General features: G+C 46.9%; 1 protein-coding gene across 7 annotated transcripts in view; it reads right to left on the bottom strand.

Moving 5' to 3' along the window:
* Nucleotides 1–19,057, bottom strand: part of BBS9 (Bardet-Biedl syndrome 9) — a 483,236-nt gene that overhangs the window by 361,724 nt on the left and 102,455 nt on the right. For all 7 annotated transcript variants that reach the window (XR_005661271.1, XM_039915128.1, XM_039915127.1 and 4 more), the window contains one exon: nt 4,521–4,695. Coding sequence is in view for 6 of the 7 variants with exons in the window: in XM_039915128.1 (XP_039771062.1) it covers nt 4,521–4,695 (175 nt within the window). In the remaining variant the exon portion in view is untranslated. The remainder of the gene's footprint in view (nt 1–4,520; nt 4,696–19,057) is intronic.

Raw genomic sequence — 19,057 nt, 5'->3', positions numbered from 1 at the left:
GCTAAAGGCTTGGAACATTCTAAATTCCACAAGTTCGTGGACCGGACGCATCCACAGATGGACAGGGGAGGCAGGGTCGGTACTTGATGGTTGATAGAATCCCAGAATGTTTAAGAGGGTTTGATCACGGTGGAGCAAAATACCTTCGGGATAAAGCAGGGTCCTGAACAACTGCATCGGGGGTTTTCTAAACACTTCCTGAGTTTAGAATAATAATAATGTTGGTAATTGTTAAGTGCTTACTATGTGCAAAGCACAGAGCACATAGAATACAGTGATTGCTCCTGAAACACTTGCTTTAAACTACTCATTTCTGAAAGCAGCCCGTTGGTGAAGCAGGTAAGCACTTGTAGTCGATGATGATGATGTTGGTGTTTGTTAAGCGCTTACTATGTGCCGAGCATCGTTCTAAGCGCTGGGTAGGGTGATCAGGTTGTCCCACGTGGGGCTCACGGTCTTAACCCTCATTTTACGGATGAGGGAACTGAGGCACAGAGAAGTTAAGTGACTTGCCCCAAGTCACACAGCTGAAGCGGGGTGGCTCAGTGGAAAGAGCACTGGCCTGGGAAGCCAGAGGACCTGAGTTCTAGTCGTGGCTCTGTCGCTTGCCTGCTGCATGACCTTCACTCCTCTGTGCCTCAGTTACCTCTTCTGTAAAAGGGGGATGGAGACTGTGAGCCCCATGTGGGACAGGGATTGCGTCCAACCCGATTTGCTTGTATCCTTCCCGACGCTTAGCACGGTTCCACGGCGCATATAGTAAGCACTTCACAAATACCAGAATGATTAGTATTATTTGTCTTTTCTGTCCCTCAGTTTTATCATCTGTAAAATGGGGATTCTGTACCTGTTCTTCCTCCCTCTTAGACTGCGACGTCCTAGATGGAACAGGGTTGTGTCCTAACTGATTATCTTGTATCTTCTCCGGTGCTTAATACAATGCTTGGCACATGGTGAGTGCTTAATAATAAGAAGAAGAATAAGAATAATAATGGTATTTGTTAAGCACTTACTATGTGCCAAGCACTATTCTAAGCGCTGGGGTAGATACGAGGAAATCAGGTTGTCCCACGTGGGGCTCACAGTCTTAATCTCCATTTTACAGACGAGGGAACTGAGGCCCAGAGAAGTTAAGCGACTTGCCCAAAGTCACACGGCTGACGAGTGGCGGAGCCGGGATTAGAACCCGTGGCCTCTGACTCCCAAGCCCGGGCTCTTTCCACTAAGCCACGCTTAGTTCCAAGCACTGTATTAAGCGCTGGGGTGGATACAAGCAGATCGGGTTGGACACAGTCCCTGTCCCAGGTGGGGCCCACAGTTTCAATCCCCACTTTACAGATGACGTAACTGAGGCTCAGTGAAGTGAAGTGACGTGCCAAGGTCACACAGCAGACAAGTGGCGGAGCCGGGATTAGAACCCATGACCTTCGGATTCCCAGGCCCGTGCTCTATCCACTACTACGCCATGCTGCTTCTCATGGAATGTCATCATTAGGAGACCACAGCCCCAGGTTCCTATTCCTGGAAAACAATTAAAATGGCACCCTTAAAACAGTAATCATAATAATAATGGTTGGCATTTGTTAAGCGCTTACTAGGTGCGGTGCACTGTTCTAAGCGCTGGGGTAGAAACACGGTAATCAGGTTGTCCCATGTGAGGCTCACAGTCTTAATTCCCATTTTACAGATGAGGGAACTGAGGCACAGAGAAGTTAAGTGACTTGCCCACAGTCACACAGCTGACAGGTGGCACAGCCGGGATTCGAACCCGTGACCTCTGACTCCCAAGCCCGTGCTCGTTCCACTGAGCCACGCTGCTTCTCTAATCTTACACGATGCCAAATTGGACATTAACCAGTCTTCTGCAGTTCCGTCCTGTCCCATTTGTCTTTGGCTAATAATGCAGGTAAAAGTCTGATGTTGAAATGCCACATAATTCGGATGAGATTGGGACGAAAGCGTTCGGTTCTATGAGATTCAGAACCAGCCCTCTTTGGACGATACGGAAAGGGCAGTTAGCAGTATTTTATTTTATTTCATTAAAGGGCCATACACGTTTTTCAAACCAGACTGCCGCAAACCGCGAACAAAAGCCAGTCATGTCTAGGACACAACTGACGGTGCCTTTTGATGTACAAGCCGCAAGCCCTTGAAACCACAGCAGCCCTGCTGCCAAACCCAAGCGACGTCTCGAGAGCTCTTTCGTGTCCCACCCTTAAGATTAGCACCGAATCATTTTACTCTGATTTGAAGAACTGTGAGGTCTAAAATAAAAAATCTCTACGAACCTCGTCACAAGTTAGACGATGATGACGGTTCTCTGTTTCTTAAAGCCATACAGTTGATCATTCAAAAAGCTGAGCGGGGTTGGGTTATTTTTGTTTTATTTAAGTATTCACGTCCCTAATTTCTACGATCCATTTCCTTGAAGTGCCGTGACGAATACACCCCGAGTCCAAAGGAAGAGAGCTGTACATTTTACGGGCACCGCTTATTAGCACTAGTCTAATTGCATCTTCAAACATTAGAACGTACGCACAAACGCACACCAAAGTGGAAACTACATTTCTTCCTCTCCACCCTTCTGATTTCAATCATTTCATTACAAACCCATATTTCATGCATTTTTCCAATGATAACAAGGCCACGTGGTGGGGAAAATAGGCAGGTTTTTCAGTCCTAGAAGCGGATGAAGTTAATGGATTGGAATGCTGGTAGGCTTCCGCTAGATTAAACCCAAATCTTCAGGAAACGAACGCCTTGCCTCTAAAGCACACTTCTGCACTTATTAACACCTTAAATCCAAAGCACATACTTCGAAGAATGATTAATGGAGTACACTCATTGTGACCACGAAGGAACCTCGGCAGGTATCATTACTTAGCGTGAGGAAATTCACAAGCCGGTGTGGGAAACTGAAAGACATCGGTTCACAATATCGCTTAACTTTTTGGCAACGGCAGTCGATCCGTTTAGCCATTTTCCTCAACCCTTCAGAATCCATTTCGGTTTTTTATTGCCAGTAGCGGCGTCATATTTCATTCCTCTCCCTTGAGCCACGCGGCCTGCGCGGACTGCTGAGGCAGGGTGGCCGGACGGTACGCTAAATTAATTGACTTCTGCTTGCCTCGATCATTTTCATATTTACCGGACTTTTGTACCGTAGGCTCTCTGGAGCCATGATGAAAAAAAAAGGTGCTTTCTCAGCTACCTCCCCTAATCAAAACGGCCACAGCTGATATCGGGAGATTCTCGAAATCCTGATAATCGTTGTCTCTGATTTTTAAAGCGATTCGTAGGTGCCTGGGTATCCTTAAGGAAAACCCCCCGGTCAACGTGGAATCATAAAACACCAGATCGGAAGGAACCCAATTCCTTGCTCTTAGACACGTAGGTATACGAGTAACCTACTCAGAACAGATGGTCTGGTTTTTTTCTTGAAGACATTTAGGCGTGAAGATGCCGGAACTTCTCTTCAAAGCCTATTCCCATATTTATCGCTTTCCAAAAAAAACACTTCATTCATTCATTCAACCGTATTTATTGAGTGCTTACTGTGTGCAGAGCACCGTACTAAACACTTGGAAGAGTACAATATAACAATAGACAGATACATTCCCTGCCCACCACAAGCTTACAATCTAGAGAGGGAGACAGACATTAATATGAATAAATTACAGATAGGTACATAAATGCTGTAGGGCTTCCTTTAGGCCCAACAAAATCTCTCCGGCGTGTACAATGAAATTCAAAAATCCTGTCCTCAGTAAAATGAAGTTCATTTGCTGTCTTGAGTTTACAATCTCTAGACTGTAAACGTCACGATAACAGGGTTTGTCTCTCCCAGATCTATAGTACTGTAATAATAATAATAATAATGTTATTTGTTTAGCACTTACTATGTACCGGGCACTGTACAAAGCACTGGGGTGGGTACAATCAAATTGGGTTGGACCCACTCCCTTTCCCACATGAGGCTCACAGTCTCAATCCCCATTTTACAGATGAGGTAACTGAGGCCCGGAGGAGTGAAATGACTTGCCCAAGGTCACACAGCAGACAAGTGGAAGAGCCGGAGCTGGGATCAGAACCCACGACCTTCTGAATCCCAGGCCCGTTGCTCTATCCGCTAAGCCATGCTACTTCTCTCCCAAGTGCTCGGCACACAGTAAGCGCTCTAAAAATACCACCGGTTGATTGTGACGATGATATCAAAATGTTCTGGATCTCGTTTTTCCTTCCATGTGTTGTTTTCCTTTTTGCCATTGCCTCCAATTTCTCTGCAGCTTAAGATAACTTGGACTCAAATTTAAGTCCTCTATCAATCAAAATTCACTAAAAGCAAGGTGAACTTATTCCTGAAAGTTGTTTTTTTTTTCATCTCTGCTACATCACATTATGTTTCCCACAAAACAGACTTTTGGACCATTCATGATATTTAAAAATCAGAATGAATAAAGGCATTACTCCACAACAAAGTAAAAGTGACACTGGGTTAAAAAGTTAGCATCGTCACTTACTTGTAACTCTCAACCTGTCGACATGAAGAAACAGTAATGAAGGAATCTGTCCGGGAATTGTAAGTGAGAGGGCCGGGAAGAAGAAAACCAGGTAGAAATCGGCCAAAGGCATAGCTCTCCTGCTCAAACAACATAAGCATCCCATCCATCGACTGAATGCAGATTAAATCTCGACCTAGACAAACAAGAAATTAAACGGGATTAATTACCGATCCGCCTTAAGGAAAATCTATGCTATTTACCTCAGTAAATTCACAATGGATTTTTCTGTGAAGCCCCCAGTACGTTAGCCTGCTTAAGTTTTCCATTATCTAGGTGAGGATTTTACATCTCCTACCCGACTTGCTTGAGTTTCACAGTTTTAACTTCACGGTTTCTGTGAAGGTGAAGTTAGGCAAGTGTAATTTGTTCGACAATGTTGGCCTGATCGCGCTGAAATGGCCCAGCGGGATTTGCAGACACGAGGAGAATAAATAGAGGCCACCCGTGGCAAGAAACGGGGATTTGCTTCCCGCTAGAGAGAAGAAGGAGGTGGGCGAATATGTCGGGGTGGAGAGAGCCGATGGAAAGACTCAAAGCCAACAGTAAGGCACTTTTGTTTGACGCCGAAGCAGACGGATAACAATCGGAGGGCTTCAAGAAGACGGGAGATGTGCATGAAGACCGGAGAGAAGCAGGAAGAGGCAGAACAACCAGTAAGGAGGCTTTCAGGGTAGTCTAATAATAATAATGTTGGCATTTGGTAAGCGCTTATTATGTGCAGAGCACTGTTCTAAGCCCTGGGGTAGATACAGGGTAATCAGGTTGTGCCACATGAGACTCACAGTTAATCCCCATTTTACAGATGAGGGAACTGAGGCACAGACAAGTGAAGTGCACAGTCACAGAGCTGACAAGTGGCCAAGCTGGAATTCGAACCCATGACCTCTGACTCCCAAGCCCGGGCTCTTTTCCACTGAGCCACGCTGCTTCTCTAACCGTATGAAACATACTTAAACCACGGTAGAGAGGAAGGAGTGGATCTTCAAAATGTCTGGAAGGAAGAATTACTAGAATTTAGCAGTTGACTGGACGTGAGGGCCGAATGACCGCGAGGCGGCGAGGATGTCACCACTCTGGGACACGTGGGGTGGTAGTTACGATCAACAGAGATGCGAAAGCTGGAAGGTGGGGAGGGCTAAAGACGGAAGATTAGAAGTTCACTTCCGGACAGGTTGAGTTTGAGATGCCGACGGGCCACCCTTGAGGAGATACGTTCTAGCCGAGAAGAACCGGGTCAAAGATGGATGAAAGGCGGATGGATTCTCTACGGGACTGGCTACTGCGGGCTTCACCGCCACAGCTTTCTGGGCAGCCGTAACTTGCCTTCTCCCATCCCCGGATCCAGAAAGGGGCCGGGAGTGAAACCCAGATGGCAGCTCTATTTATTGTCCTTTCCTGGCAGACTGCGTCTCTGCAGCCTGGCAATAGTGTCTGTAAAACTCCTCGATCGCCAAATGTCCCCATCTCTCCTCCGGCCCACTCCGAGAACACGGGGCATACTCGGAGGGCGAGGTGGGACTCGAAGGTCCAGCTCCCCTGCAGAAGCTGGATTAGCCCTGTGGGCCCGGTTTGCATTCGGTTTAGTACTTACTACGTGCCAGACACTGTACTAAACTCTGGGGTAGATACAAGCTGATCAGGTTGGACAGGGTTCACGTCCCACGTGGGGCACACAATCTCAATCCCCGTTTCACAGATGCCGTAACTGAGACACGGAGAAGGGAAGTAACTCGCCCGAAGTCACCCAGCACATGAGAACCCAGCTCCTTTGGGCTCCTGGGCCGACGCTTTATCAACTAGGCCACGCTGTGCCGATCAATCGGTGGTATTTATTGAGTGCTTACAGTGTGCAGAGCACTGTACTGAGTCCTTGGGAGAGCATAGTACAACAGGATCAGTCGACACATTCCCCTCCCACGGGAGCTAGAGTCTAGAGCTTGTCAGCTGTGTGACTGTGGGCAAGTCACTTCCCTTCTCTGGGCCTCAGTTACCTCATCTGTAAAATGGGGATGAAGACCGTGAGCCCCACGTGGGACAACCTGATGACCCTGTATCCACCCCAGCGCTTAGAACAGTGCTCTTCACACAGTAAGGGCTTAACAAATACAAACATTATTATTTTTACATTATATTATAATTACATTATAATATATTATAATTATATTATATTAGAGGGGGAGACCACCCCATTCTGTTTTCGATGCCGGGATTACCATCCTCTTCCACTGCTGTCCAGTGGCAACAGATCTGATTTAAGTCACCCATCCTTGGCCTAGCAGTGTGGACATTTGGTAGCAACCATGTCAGAAGACAAAGTGAAGGTGGAGGAATAGAAAATAAGAGACCACTCCCTCCTTCCCTCCGCCCCTCCTCTCTTTTCCCCCTTAGTAGTTGTAGTCTCTGCCTCTCATCTGCTGCGTGACCTCGGGCAAGTCGCTTAACTTCTCTGGGCCTCAACTTCCTCATCTATAAAATGGGGATTCAATCCCCATGGGTTCGAATCCCGGCTCTGCCACTTGGCAGCTGTGTGACTGTGGGCGAGTCACTTCACTTCTCTGGGCCTCAGTTCCCTCATCTGTAAAATGGGGATTAACTGTGAGCCTCACGTGGGACAACCCGATTACCCTCTATCTACCCCAATGCTTAGAACAGTGCTCTGCACATAGTAAGCACTTAACAAATAACAACATTATTATTATTATTACCCTGCTTAGTCTGTGAGGCCATATGGGACAGGGCTTCTGTCTAACCTGATTATCTTGCATCTATCCTAGCAACTAGTACAGTGGTCGGCAAACAGTAAGTGCTTAGCAAATGCCATAATAACAATCATTAATACTATTATTATTATCATCCGTATGTACTAAGCACCCACTGGCTGGCACACACTGTACTGAGCGTATCCCCTTCCTTTCCCTCTCTTCCCCTTTTCCCCTCCTTTTTCCTATTTCTTCCTCTTTCCCTGTCCTTCTCCTTCCTCATGCCATCCCTTAAGCCCCCTTCGCACTCACGGCTGAAGATCTGAGTCTGCTCGTCTCCGCCATTAGGTTGTAAGCCCCTCGAAAGTCGGGAATGTGTCTTTTACCTTTTCAAAAGAGCCTAGAACAGCGTTCTTCAGCCAGAAGCCGCTTAGGCAATACCGCTGAGGATGGAAATGCTCTTCTCCTTGTTCCCCTCAGCTCTGGCTCCGCCTGATGACTTTTCAGAAGGCTACTTTGTCAAGGAAAGAACTTTCTCTCACTCACCGAGTTCTGGGATTTTTACAACTCCAACTGAGTTGTGGAGGGCCTCCAGTGATGGAAACCCAACTCTCTGAAGCCCCTTTCTGTCAGAGCCCTCCACCCTACAAAACTACTGGCTGGAAGAGATGGTCTCTTCAGCTCCCTTTCAGTTAATAATAATGATTATTCTGATGATTTTAATGATTCTTACTGTGCCTCGTTCTCGCCTGTCCCGACGTCGGCCCCTGGCCCAAGTCCTGCTCCTGGCCTGGAACGCCCTCCCTCCTCACATCCGCCAAACTAGCACATTTCCCCCCTTCAAAGTCCTACTGAAAGCTCACCTCCCCCAGGAAGCCTTCCCAGATGGAGCCTCCCTTTTCCTCTGCTCCTCCACCCCTCCCCATCGCCCCAACTCCCTCCCTCTGCTCTACCCCCCTCCCCTCCCCACAGCACTTGTGTATATATATGTATATATTTATTTTTCTACTTATTTTACTAATGATGTGTATATAGCTAGAATTCTATTCATTTATATTGATGCTATTGATGCCTGTTTACTTGTTTTGAAGTCTGGCTCCCCCCTTCTAGACTGTGAACCCATTGTTGGGTAGAGATTGTCTCTATTTGTTAAGCGCTTATCTGTGCCAAGCACTGCTCTAAGCGCTGGGGAAGATTCAAGCTAATCAGGTCGCCCCACGTGGAGCTCACAGACTTAATCCCCATTTAACAGATGAGGGAACTGAGGCCCAGAGAAGTGAAGTGACTTGCCCAAAATCACACAGCTGACAAGTGGCGGAGCTGGGATTAGAACCCACGACCTCTGACTCTTAAGCCCGGGCTCTTTTCACTGAGCCACGCTGCTTCTCACTGAATTGCACTTTCCAGGCGCTTAGCACAGTTGGTGCTCAATAAATATGATCGAATGAATGAATGAATGAATAATGATGATGACGCTAGTCGTAATAACTGCAGTATCTGTCAAGCACTTACTACGTATCAAACACTGTACCTACGCGCTGGGATAGAGACAAGGTAATCTGGTGGGACCCAATCTCTCCTGGGATTTACAGTTTAAATTCTCTCTGACACTGTACCAGCCTCTCATCTGTTCATCCCCAACTTGGTGTGGAAACTCCCGAATAAAAGAAATATGCCAGGGGACAACATTGGGCAACTTCATATAGAACGATTGTTTGGGTTTTCTTTCTTCTGGAAAACTCAAGCTTCTCAGTTACTGCTGCATCTCCCTACTGGGATGAATTGTGTTGCTTCGAGAGGCCTTTCTTTTAAAGAAAAAAAAGTCAAGGCGTTCTGCCAACTGACAGGTTTATCATCTTCAAATGGCTTTGGATAGCCTCCAGACCGAACAATGCCTTCTCAGAAAACGGATGGACAAAAGCCTCATTCAAGAACTCTGCCCCCCCCCCTTTACGGATAAAGAGAAAAGGTTGTTGCTCCTATGTTCTGGTGCCTTCCGAAGTGTTCCCTGTTCTCATATTCCTGTCTCAACTCCGCCTCGGCAGATAGCAAAACACATGACCCACGTGAAGAAGAGGATCCCCAAATCCTTTGTCTAGGCAGCAGAAAGGTCGGCGGCCTCTCTCGTTCGAGGAGGGGGCTAGGATTTTGCCCCGCAATTTCCAGCCGGTCGGAGAAAAGGGTAATAATAATAAATAGTAATGATGATAATTGTGATATTTGTTAGGTGCTTACTGAGTACTAGGCACTGTACTAAGCAGTGGATACAAAGAAATCGGGCTGGACTACGTTCCACATGGGGCTCACAGTCTTCATCCCCATTTTCCAGATGAGGGAACTGAGGCACAGAGAAGTGAAGTGCCTTGCCCAAGGTCACGCAGCAGACAAGTGGCGGAGCCGGGATTAGAATCCACGTCCTCTGACTCCCAAGCCCGGGCTCTCTCCGCTAAGCCACGCTGCTCCTCTGATTACCTTCTATCTACCCCGGTGCTTAGAACAGTTCTTGGCACATTAAAAAACACCATTATTATTATTATTATTCTGTACTCTCCCAAGCACATAGTACAGTGCCCTGCACAAAGTGAGCATTCAATAAATGCCACTGATTGATTGATTGATTGATCAGTTGCATGGGAATTCTCTAACCATTCTCTCCATACATTCCACCCAGCAATGTTGGATTGGGAAGATCTCTGCCATGATCCCAGTGTCCTGCCTGCATTCCCGCACCTTGCTCTCGGTCATTCTTTCTTCCCGGTGGATGCCGACCGTGGCTCACGGGTGACACTCACGCTACTGCTTGAGAGGTCCGTATTGCCACCCAAAATTGGCCCAAGTTTCACATCCGTAGACAAAAATCGGACAGCCCAGTCCTCTAGACTTTTGATTTGATAGGACGCGGGAGCAGGCTGACTTTTTCGATCCACATCTCCAGCTCTATGTCTGTGGGTGAACTGATGGATGATATACTGCATACGTAGCAGAATTTGGTATTGCCGTTCAACTTTAGATTAGCATCCATCAAGCAATCGATGGGATTTACTGATTTCTTACTGTGTGCAGGAGTCCGTACTAAGCGCTTGGGAAAGTACGATTTGATATAATACGATCCCTGCCCACAAGAAGATTTACAGTTTCCGAGGGGAAACAAACACTAAAATAAATTGGGATGAGTAGGATGTAATAAGTAGGATGGCCTTGGCAAATCACAACTTCTCTGGGCCTCATTTACCTCATCTGTAAAATGGGGATTAAAACTGAGTCCCACGAGGGACAACCTGATTGCCTTGTTTCTATCCCAGTGCTTGGCACATAGTAAGCGCTTAACAAATACCACAATTATTATTAGGGTATAAGGAGATGTACACGTGCAAGGAGGTTGGGGTGAATATCAGAGTTGAATATCCTTCACCGTGAGTCGGATTTCCCCCAGATGTAGCCTTGGTTTTCTTCAGACTTACTGCAGTCCGTGGCGCTGTGCTGATTCCTGGAGGCGTTTCCGATGAACCGCCTGATTTGGGGGGGCCTGTGCCTCAAGACCAGAGCTCTTGGATGAGCATACTTAGATGGCTTTCATTGTCTTTTGAGAAGGAAGAATTTCCTGGTGAATCTGAAGTGAATGCTGAAAAGCTTCCAGGTCCCACAAGCTCATCCTAAAGCATATTGGCTTCGAAACTGTCCATCACCTCACCCCCTCCTATCTCACCTCCCTTCTCTCCTTCCACATCCCGGCCCATAAACTCCGCTCCTCTGCCGCTCACCTCCTCACGGTCGCTCGTTCTCGCCCGTCCCGCCGTCGACCCCCGGCCAACGTCCTGCCTCTGGCCCGGACTGCCCTCCCTCCTCACATCCGCCAAACTAACTCTCTTCCCCCCTTCAAAGCCCTACTGAGAGCTCACCTCCTCCAGGAAGCCTTCCCAGATGGAGCCCCCTTTTTCCTCTGCTCCGTCTCCCCTCCCCATCGCCCCAACTCCCTCCCTCTGCTCTACCCCCCTCCCCTCCCCACAGCACTTGTGTATATATGTACATATTATTCTATTTATTTTATTAATGATGCGTACATAGCTATAATTCTGTTTATTTATACTGATGCTATTGATGCCTGTTGTTGTTGGGTAGCGATTGTGTCTATTTGTTGCCAAACTGTACTTTCCAAGCGCTTAGTACAGTGCCCTGCACACAGTAATCACTCAATAAGTAAGACAATGAATGAATGAATGAATGAATGAATGAATGAATGAATGAGAGTATAGAATAGACTGAACAGGGCTAAGGCTACTACTCAGATAACTGGTTGATTGCTAGGTAAGCAGGGCACTTATTCAACTCCAAATAACTGCGGTAATTGTGGTATTTATTAAGCGCTTATCATATGCCCCGCTGGGGTGGGTACACGATAATCGGGTCAGGAACAGCCCCTGTCCCATACCGTGTACACAGTCTAAGTACAACGGGAAACAAGTATTCGACCCCCATTTTACAGATGAGGAAACTGAAGCCCAGAGAAGTTACGTGACTCACCCAAGGCCACCCAGCATGCACGATTAGAACCCAGGTCCTCCGACTCCCAGACCTGTGGACTTTCCACTGGCCACACTGTTCCCCAGTGTGGTTGTAAATGCGTTATAGAGACAACTGAAGATGTGTCAATTGTTAAGCGCTTACTATGTGACAAGCATTGTACTAAGTGCTGGGGACCTGGCTGCCGCTCCCCGTGTTCCCATCCCCCAAAGGGTTGAAGGAAGCAAGTTACTTTTGTGAGATGCCAGGGAATCACACCCTAATTTTTCAACCGGAATTTGCTCTGGCATTTTAATGCCTCCAATTTTAATGAATGCTTAATAACTTCCAAAAGGGAGCTACTGTTCACCACTAATTCATCTCCCCGCTGAACAAGGCTAATGACACGTTCTGAAGAGACTGTAACTCTTCATTATACTCTTCTTATATTGGAAGGATTCATGATGAAGTTGATGGAAGGGTTTTAAGGAATTTCATTAACTTTTCACTGCAATTTGCAACTACTCAAAGAACTGAAAGACAAGGGCCTGTAAATGGTTTAGAGACAATTACCATTCTAACAAAACTGTCTCCCGTTCACTGAAATTCCAAGGAATCCCTAGGAGAGCTCATGCAAAGCTGACACTGGAATTCACGTTTTTTGGTTCCCAGGGTAGCACTCTGCCTCCCATCCTTCCCTGCGTCCTCACAGTGCCATCTCGGATAATCAGAACACTCCCTCAAAACGGGCGTTCGAGGGAAATCCACTGACGCTCAGAGAAAACCCTATTTATTTTTGTGTTTTTAAATTCGACGGACTAGGTTTTCTGAACTCGTCAGTGAGAATGGGTTGAGTTTATATAAATGTTTCCTGGTAGCGGGGTCATCCCTCTAACAGGGTGTGGGACTTAGAACACCTTGCTCAGTGAGGTTTCCGGCGTTGGAGGATGAGTTGGGGGATCGAGCGCTTAGCAGAGTGCTCTGCACCCATTAAGCGCTCAGCAAATACAACTGAATGAATGAATGAACGATGGCGACAAGGGGGAGCAGAGATTCACCCTTAAATTTCTCCTCCATTCCCTATCGTCAACACTGAGCAGCCTCTACCACGTCACCCCTCTCTTCCTGGCAAAAAGATAATATTAATAATAATAATAAAGGTAGATAATATTATTATTATCTTTCTGATTCGAACGCACATCCTCTGACTCCCAAGCCCATGCTCTTTCCACTAAGCCACGCTGCCATCATGCAGGACCACCGAGAGAAGGAGGCAAATGGCTAAGTATAATAATAATGTTGGTATTTGTTAAGCGCTTACTATGTGCAGAGCACTGTTCTAAGCGCTGGGGCAGAAACAGGGTAATCAGGTTGTCCCACGTGAGGCTCACAGTCTTAATCCCCATTTTACAGATGAGGTAACTGAGGCAGAGAGAAGTGAAGTGACTTGCCCACAGTCACACAGCTGACAAGTGGCAGAGCCGAGATTCGAACCCATGACCTCTGACTCCCAAGCTCGGGCTCTTTGCACTGAGCCCCGCTGCTTCTCTAGCTGGGGTAAACCACTTCCCGGGGGGTCTGGAGCTCCCTAAAATGGGAATAGCCTTGATGTCTGTCGCTACTGCATTAACTCTTCCCACAATGGCCACCTCTTTAGCCCGAAGCCACAGGTAGAGAGTATCCTAGATCTCTGCCGAGACTGAACTGGACGGCTATCTTCTTTTAAAAAAATAATACTCACTAAGCGCTTACTCTATGCCAGTGCTGGGGTAGATCCAAGATAATCAGGTGGGACAGAGCCCCTGTCCCACGTGACACTCACAGTCTAAACGAGTGAAGCAGCATGACTTCGTGGAAAGAACACGGTCGTGGGTTCTAATCCCGTCCCACGTGGAACAACCTGATTATCTTGCATCGACCCCAGCGCTTAAGTTCAGTGCTTGGCCCATAGTAAGTGCCTAACAAATACCATCAAAGAAATAAAGATCCCCAGATCGTACACTTCAGGATCGCTAGTGTTTGCGCACTTAGTTTTCTTTTTATTTTTCTCCCATTGGGAAAGTAGAGATTATTTACCACCCCCCCCCCCCCCCCCGGAATTAAACGATAGTTGAGTATCAGGGAAATCGCTCGTCTTGAGGCAACTGTGACTTCAGAACAAAATAATACTCACTCCCTGAGCGGGGATCCCAAAAACGAAAAGGAAAAAGCTCTGCAAATGGAGGGAGTGATGCCTTCTCATTCAAGGCACATGTTCCTCATTTCCATTAATGGGAATTCCACACACTGATGGAGACAGAAACAATCCCCAAGGCCAGGAATTTAGGTTCAAAGCATCAGGGCTTCGCTGAGTATATGCTGCTAACTCCCTTAACCAACGTGAAATCCAGTGTTTCAACAGATCCTCAGAAAAGGCTCCCAAGAAACAGATATAGTCTCCGCTGTACTCAGTGTAACAAATTCAATTTAAATAAAATTAAGGTTGTGACAAAAACTAACTAAAGCCAGGAAATTCAAAGTTAAGGTTCACACTCAAACCGAAACATATAGGGCTTTTAAAAGGCAGACTGAAGTGAATTAAGGACAACTTTTACTTTGAATTTCCTGAACTGTCAACTTGTATCACAAACCTCCATGTTTTATTTAACCACAAGTTGGTCTTTTGAGTTGCCCTGGATTCTTTTTAAGCAAACTGCCAAAATCCCTCCGCCTCTTTAATAAGAACTTCTGAAAACAAAAATTTTAGCTAACCACGGGTCTGAAACTGGCTTCCTCTGAGAAAATGCACGGCCCTTCTGCAATGGGAATATCTTTCCTGCTGCATTTTTAGCCTGAAACTCCATTTCCCCAAGAGGTTCCCATCTCTCCGCCCCTCAAAATAAAATACGCAAAGGGTGGCGATGCTTGTCACAGGGTCTTAAGTTGCTTGGACGAAAAATGGAGCTCTCCCAGAGGGCTGCAACGAATCCTTTCCTGGGGCAAGCCAGCCGACCTCGCTGCCCTGAGCGAGGGAGTTCCTTGGAAACACGGTGGAGGGGAAAGAACGGGAAGACACCCTCCATTTTTCTTGTGGGGACATGGTGATCTAGGCAGAGCGTCTCCCTAAGAAGCAATTCTCCCTTTGCAACAAAAACACGGAGTATAGCCTTCCCACCTCACGCTGTTCTTATCTCCTCCACAGATCCCCACCAGCCAGGAAGTGTCAGGGATAAAAATAATAATTACAGTACTTGTTGCGCGCTCACTGTGTGCCCAGCACCGTAGCAAGAGCTGGGGTAGATAGAGGTTCATCAGGTTGGACACAGTCCCTGTCCCACATGGGGCTCACACCCCGTTGACCAGCTGAGGGACAGAGAAGTGACTTACCTAAGGTCACACAGGAGACATGTAGCGGAGCCGGGATTAGAACCCAGGTCCTTCTGACTCCCAGGCTCGGGCTCTATCCACTAAGCCACACTGCTCCTCAATAGGAAGACTGCGTACGCCTCAGATAGGGGCCGACGCTCGGAGGAGCAGTAAAGCCCGTGGGAGTATTTCAGCATGAGACTCACGTATTCATCCAGTCATATTTATTGAGCATTTACTGTGTGCAGAGCACTGTACTAAGCGCTTGGGAGAGTGCAGTACAACAACAAGGAGACATGTTCCCAGCCCCCCACGAGCTTACAGTCTAGAGGGGAGACAGACATTAATATAAATGAATAAATCGATTACAGATACGTTCGTAAGCGCCGTGGGGCTGGATGAAGAGATTAACTCCAGTAGCAGTGAACCAAGTCTAAGAAAGCGGTGTTCAGGGCAGTCTCCTCCTTCTGGGCGCACCAGAAGAGAAACCAGTAGCACAGAGAGTTGCTCTGGGGAAAACCTTCCCGTAAAAAATCCTATTCCAGGCCAAAGTCTGCAAGCTATAACCCTAACACTCAATACCACTCTTAACGTCTATGTTGTGTAGGCAGAATCGTCGTTTGTGGAGCCACTAATTAGTGACCCCACTGCTGCACTTATTCCATGACCTCCGCGGTCACGTCACCCCGCTTTCTGTAAATCCTTTACAGACGGAGACCTAATCCAGGCCCCAAACCAAGGCCTACTAGACTGCTGGGCACCTGTGGGTCCGCAAAAGATAAGTGATGGTTTTTTTGCTCGTAACAACCGCCTTTCTAAATTTACGAAGGAAAAGGTAAAGTAATTTCATTACGTGGAAAAGGCCCGGTAAAGAGAAATGATACGTTCAGTTCTCCTACAAAGAAGCAGTTCTAACAGAACGCTGCTCTAAGGAAAAATCACGTTGTAGAATAATAATGATAATGTTGGTATTTGTTAAGCGCTTACTATGTGCAGAGCACTGTTCTAAGCGCTGGGGTAGATACAGAGTAATCAGGGTGTCCCATGTGAGGCTCACAGTCTTAATCCCCATTTTACAGATGAGGGAACTGAGGCACAGAGAAGTTAAGTGACTTGCCGGAGCACTCGCCCTCTGTCCACCTGCTTACCCCTTTCCGAGCAGCATGACGTAGCGGAGAGAGCACGGGCCCGGGAGTCAGAAGGTCCTGGGTTCTGATCCCGGCTCCAACACTTGTCTGCTGTGTGACCTGGGGCAAGTCACTTCACTTCTCTTTGCCTCAGTTCCCTCATCTGTAAAATGGGGGTTGAGACTGTGAGCCCATGTGGGACAGGGACCGTGTCCAACCCGATCTGCTTGTGTCCACCTTAGTGTCCGGCAAACACACTTCACAAATACCTCAGTTATTATTACGATTAGGGTCTGCTTCCCCGGCTAGATTGGAAAGCTCTTTGAGGGAGGGATCACGTGTACGAATATATCACACTCTCCCAAAAACTTTAGTAGACTGTCTCACCCAAACCACGCACTCAATAAACGCATGGCGCCCAACCATTTCTTTCAGTCTCACGTTGGATCGATCAGTCGTATTTATTGAGTGCTTACTGTGTGCGGAACATTGTATTAAGCGCTTGGAAGAAGTCGATCCAATAGGGTTGGAAAACTGATCCCTGCCTTCAGAGAATTTGCGGCCTACCGGGTGTCCTTGGATGAACGTTCCCTAATTCGGCCTTCACATTCTATCTAAACCCCGAGTGAAAACAAGTTTTCAGGCAGAGCTGAGTTTCCTTAAATGATGCATTTTCATTCTTTCAATCGTATTTATTGAGCGCTTACTCTGTGCAGAGCACTGTACTAAGTGCTTGGAAAGTACAATTCAGCACTAAAGAGAGACAATCCCTGCCCACACCAGGCTTACGGTCTAGAAGAGGGGAGACGTATATCACATCACCTCATTGGGTTCTCTACACACATCCTTAATTAGAATCCAGCCAGTTCTGATGCAGACAAAATATTATCACCAGAGTTGAAGCCATCCCTCCTACATTTCGCCGTAACAGAAGCTGTCGTTTCTCTACGCACAATTTATGAAGCCCATAAAACTGGTATTATAAAGAAAATGCTGCCACAAAAAGGACTGGTAAAACCGTGCCCTTTCCTTTACCCTCTTAAATCCACAATAAGTGGCTCTTTAACCCACCACCCGGCTTTTTAAAAAAAAAAAAGCAGGAGGGTTAAATGTTGTACCAGGATTACAACACAGGTCAGGCCAATATCAAACTCTTTCATAAGTCAACCTTAGTTTGGCCCGTCCCTCATAAGCAGGCCATGATGGGCAATTTCTGCTTAAGCGAGCGAAGCTTTTCTTCAGAACGTGAATCGCATGAGAGCTTTGACCCGGGAGCCTTTCAAGTCGATTAGGAAGATGGAATTGAAAAATGCACCTTCTCCTCTTGAACGGGGGGGAGTGGAACTTTTTTTTAATGCTATTGCTCTGACTTGCACAAGATGTTTCTAGACTGTGAGCTCGTTGGGGGCAGGGAATGCGTTTGAAGCTAGAGTGTACTCTCCCAAGCACTGAGTGCAGTTCTTTGCTCACAGTAACCGCTCATTAAATAGGATTATTAATAATAATAATAATACTTTTTCTCAGAAAGGAAAACACATATCCCAAGATAAGAGCCATTCTCCCAGTCATTAGAAGTTCTCCTGCCTAAGGCCAGCACGGACAGGTCTGACTACCCTCACTACACTCCAAAAGGCACCAACAAACAATTCCCAATTCTCGGGGGAAAGGCAAATGGCGATCTGTCTTAAAATCCGGCGTCTGTCCTCAAAGATGAAAGGAAAGTATTCGTCTTCTATGAAATATCGGCTGTATTATCATCATCTCTACATCGCTTATAGGTTTATATTCCCATCTTCAAAGGAAGTGAGTCCAACAAACCTACTCTTCCATTAAGCAGCGCGACACTCAGCGAAGCAGCGCGGCTCAGTGGAAAGAGCCCAGGCTTGGGAGTCAGAGGTCATGGGTTCTAATCCCGGCTCCCTCACTTGTCAGCTGTGTGAATTGGGGCAAGTCACTTCACTTCTCTGTGCCTCAGTTCCCTCATCTGTAAAATGGGGCTTAAGCCTGTGGGCCCCACGTGGGACAACCTGATCACCTTGCATCCCCCGTCCAGCGCTTAGAACAGTGCTTCACACATAGTAAGCGCTTAACAAATACCATTACTATTATTATTAGGCAGTGAGGAGTGCAGAGAAAGAGGCGACAGCCACCAAAATATGGGAAATACTCTTTGGAACTTAAAATTGAAAGAATCTCCTCAATTAGCTTCACTCGTTTTCTAATAAGATGGACTAGGCCTCAGTCCTCAAGGCCACTGCCCGGGAACAAAAATACAAGGACAAATGTTTGCTTAGCCTGCTACAGTGCAGTATTCCAACTCTGGGAAGGATTTTGGAAATGCTACAGGCCTAAGAGATTTCCTTTTAAAACTGGCACCTACCCACGGCAGACTGGCTGTGCCTCTGGGGGCGAACAATTAGTTTCTCACACCTCTGCCTTGAGGGATGGGTTTTAAGGGCCAAAGGAAGATGGCCCCGGTTGCCTTGAAAACTGATTTTCCATCCTTCCCCCGACTCTGAGCCCATCAGTGGGTAGAGATTGTCTCTCTCTGTTGCCAAACGGTACATTCCAAGCGTTTAGTACAGTGTTCTGCACATAGCAAGCGCTCAATAAATACTACTGAATGAATGAATGTCCCCTTGTCTAATTCTTCCAGCTGAGGGGCTTCTTGACACTTTCCAGGCCCGAAGCAGGAACTTTCAGTCAGCTGAAGTCCCAACTCCAGAAGGGGACAGAACTTGAGAATGTAATCTCACAGAGAAATACCCTAAAGGAGCCCAACCACAGTATTTCAGTCACCCCATGCTAAATTGCACACTAAAAT

This window comes from Ornithorhynchus anatinus, chromosome 21, assembly GCF_004115215.2.
Source record: "Ornithorhynchus anatinus isolate Pmale09 chromosome 21, mOrnAna1.pri.v4, whole genome shotgun sequence".
Lineage (NCBI taxonomy): Eukaryota > Metazoa > Chordata > Mammalia > Monotremata > Ornithorhynchidae > Ornithorhynchus > Ornithorhynchus anatinus.
The sequence above is the reverse complement of the archived record's forward strand: the minus strand, read 5'-3'. Positions and strand labels throughout refer to the sequence as shown.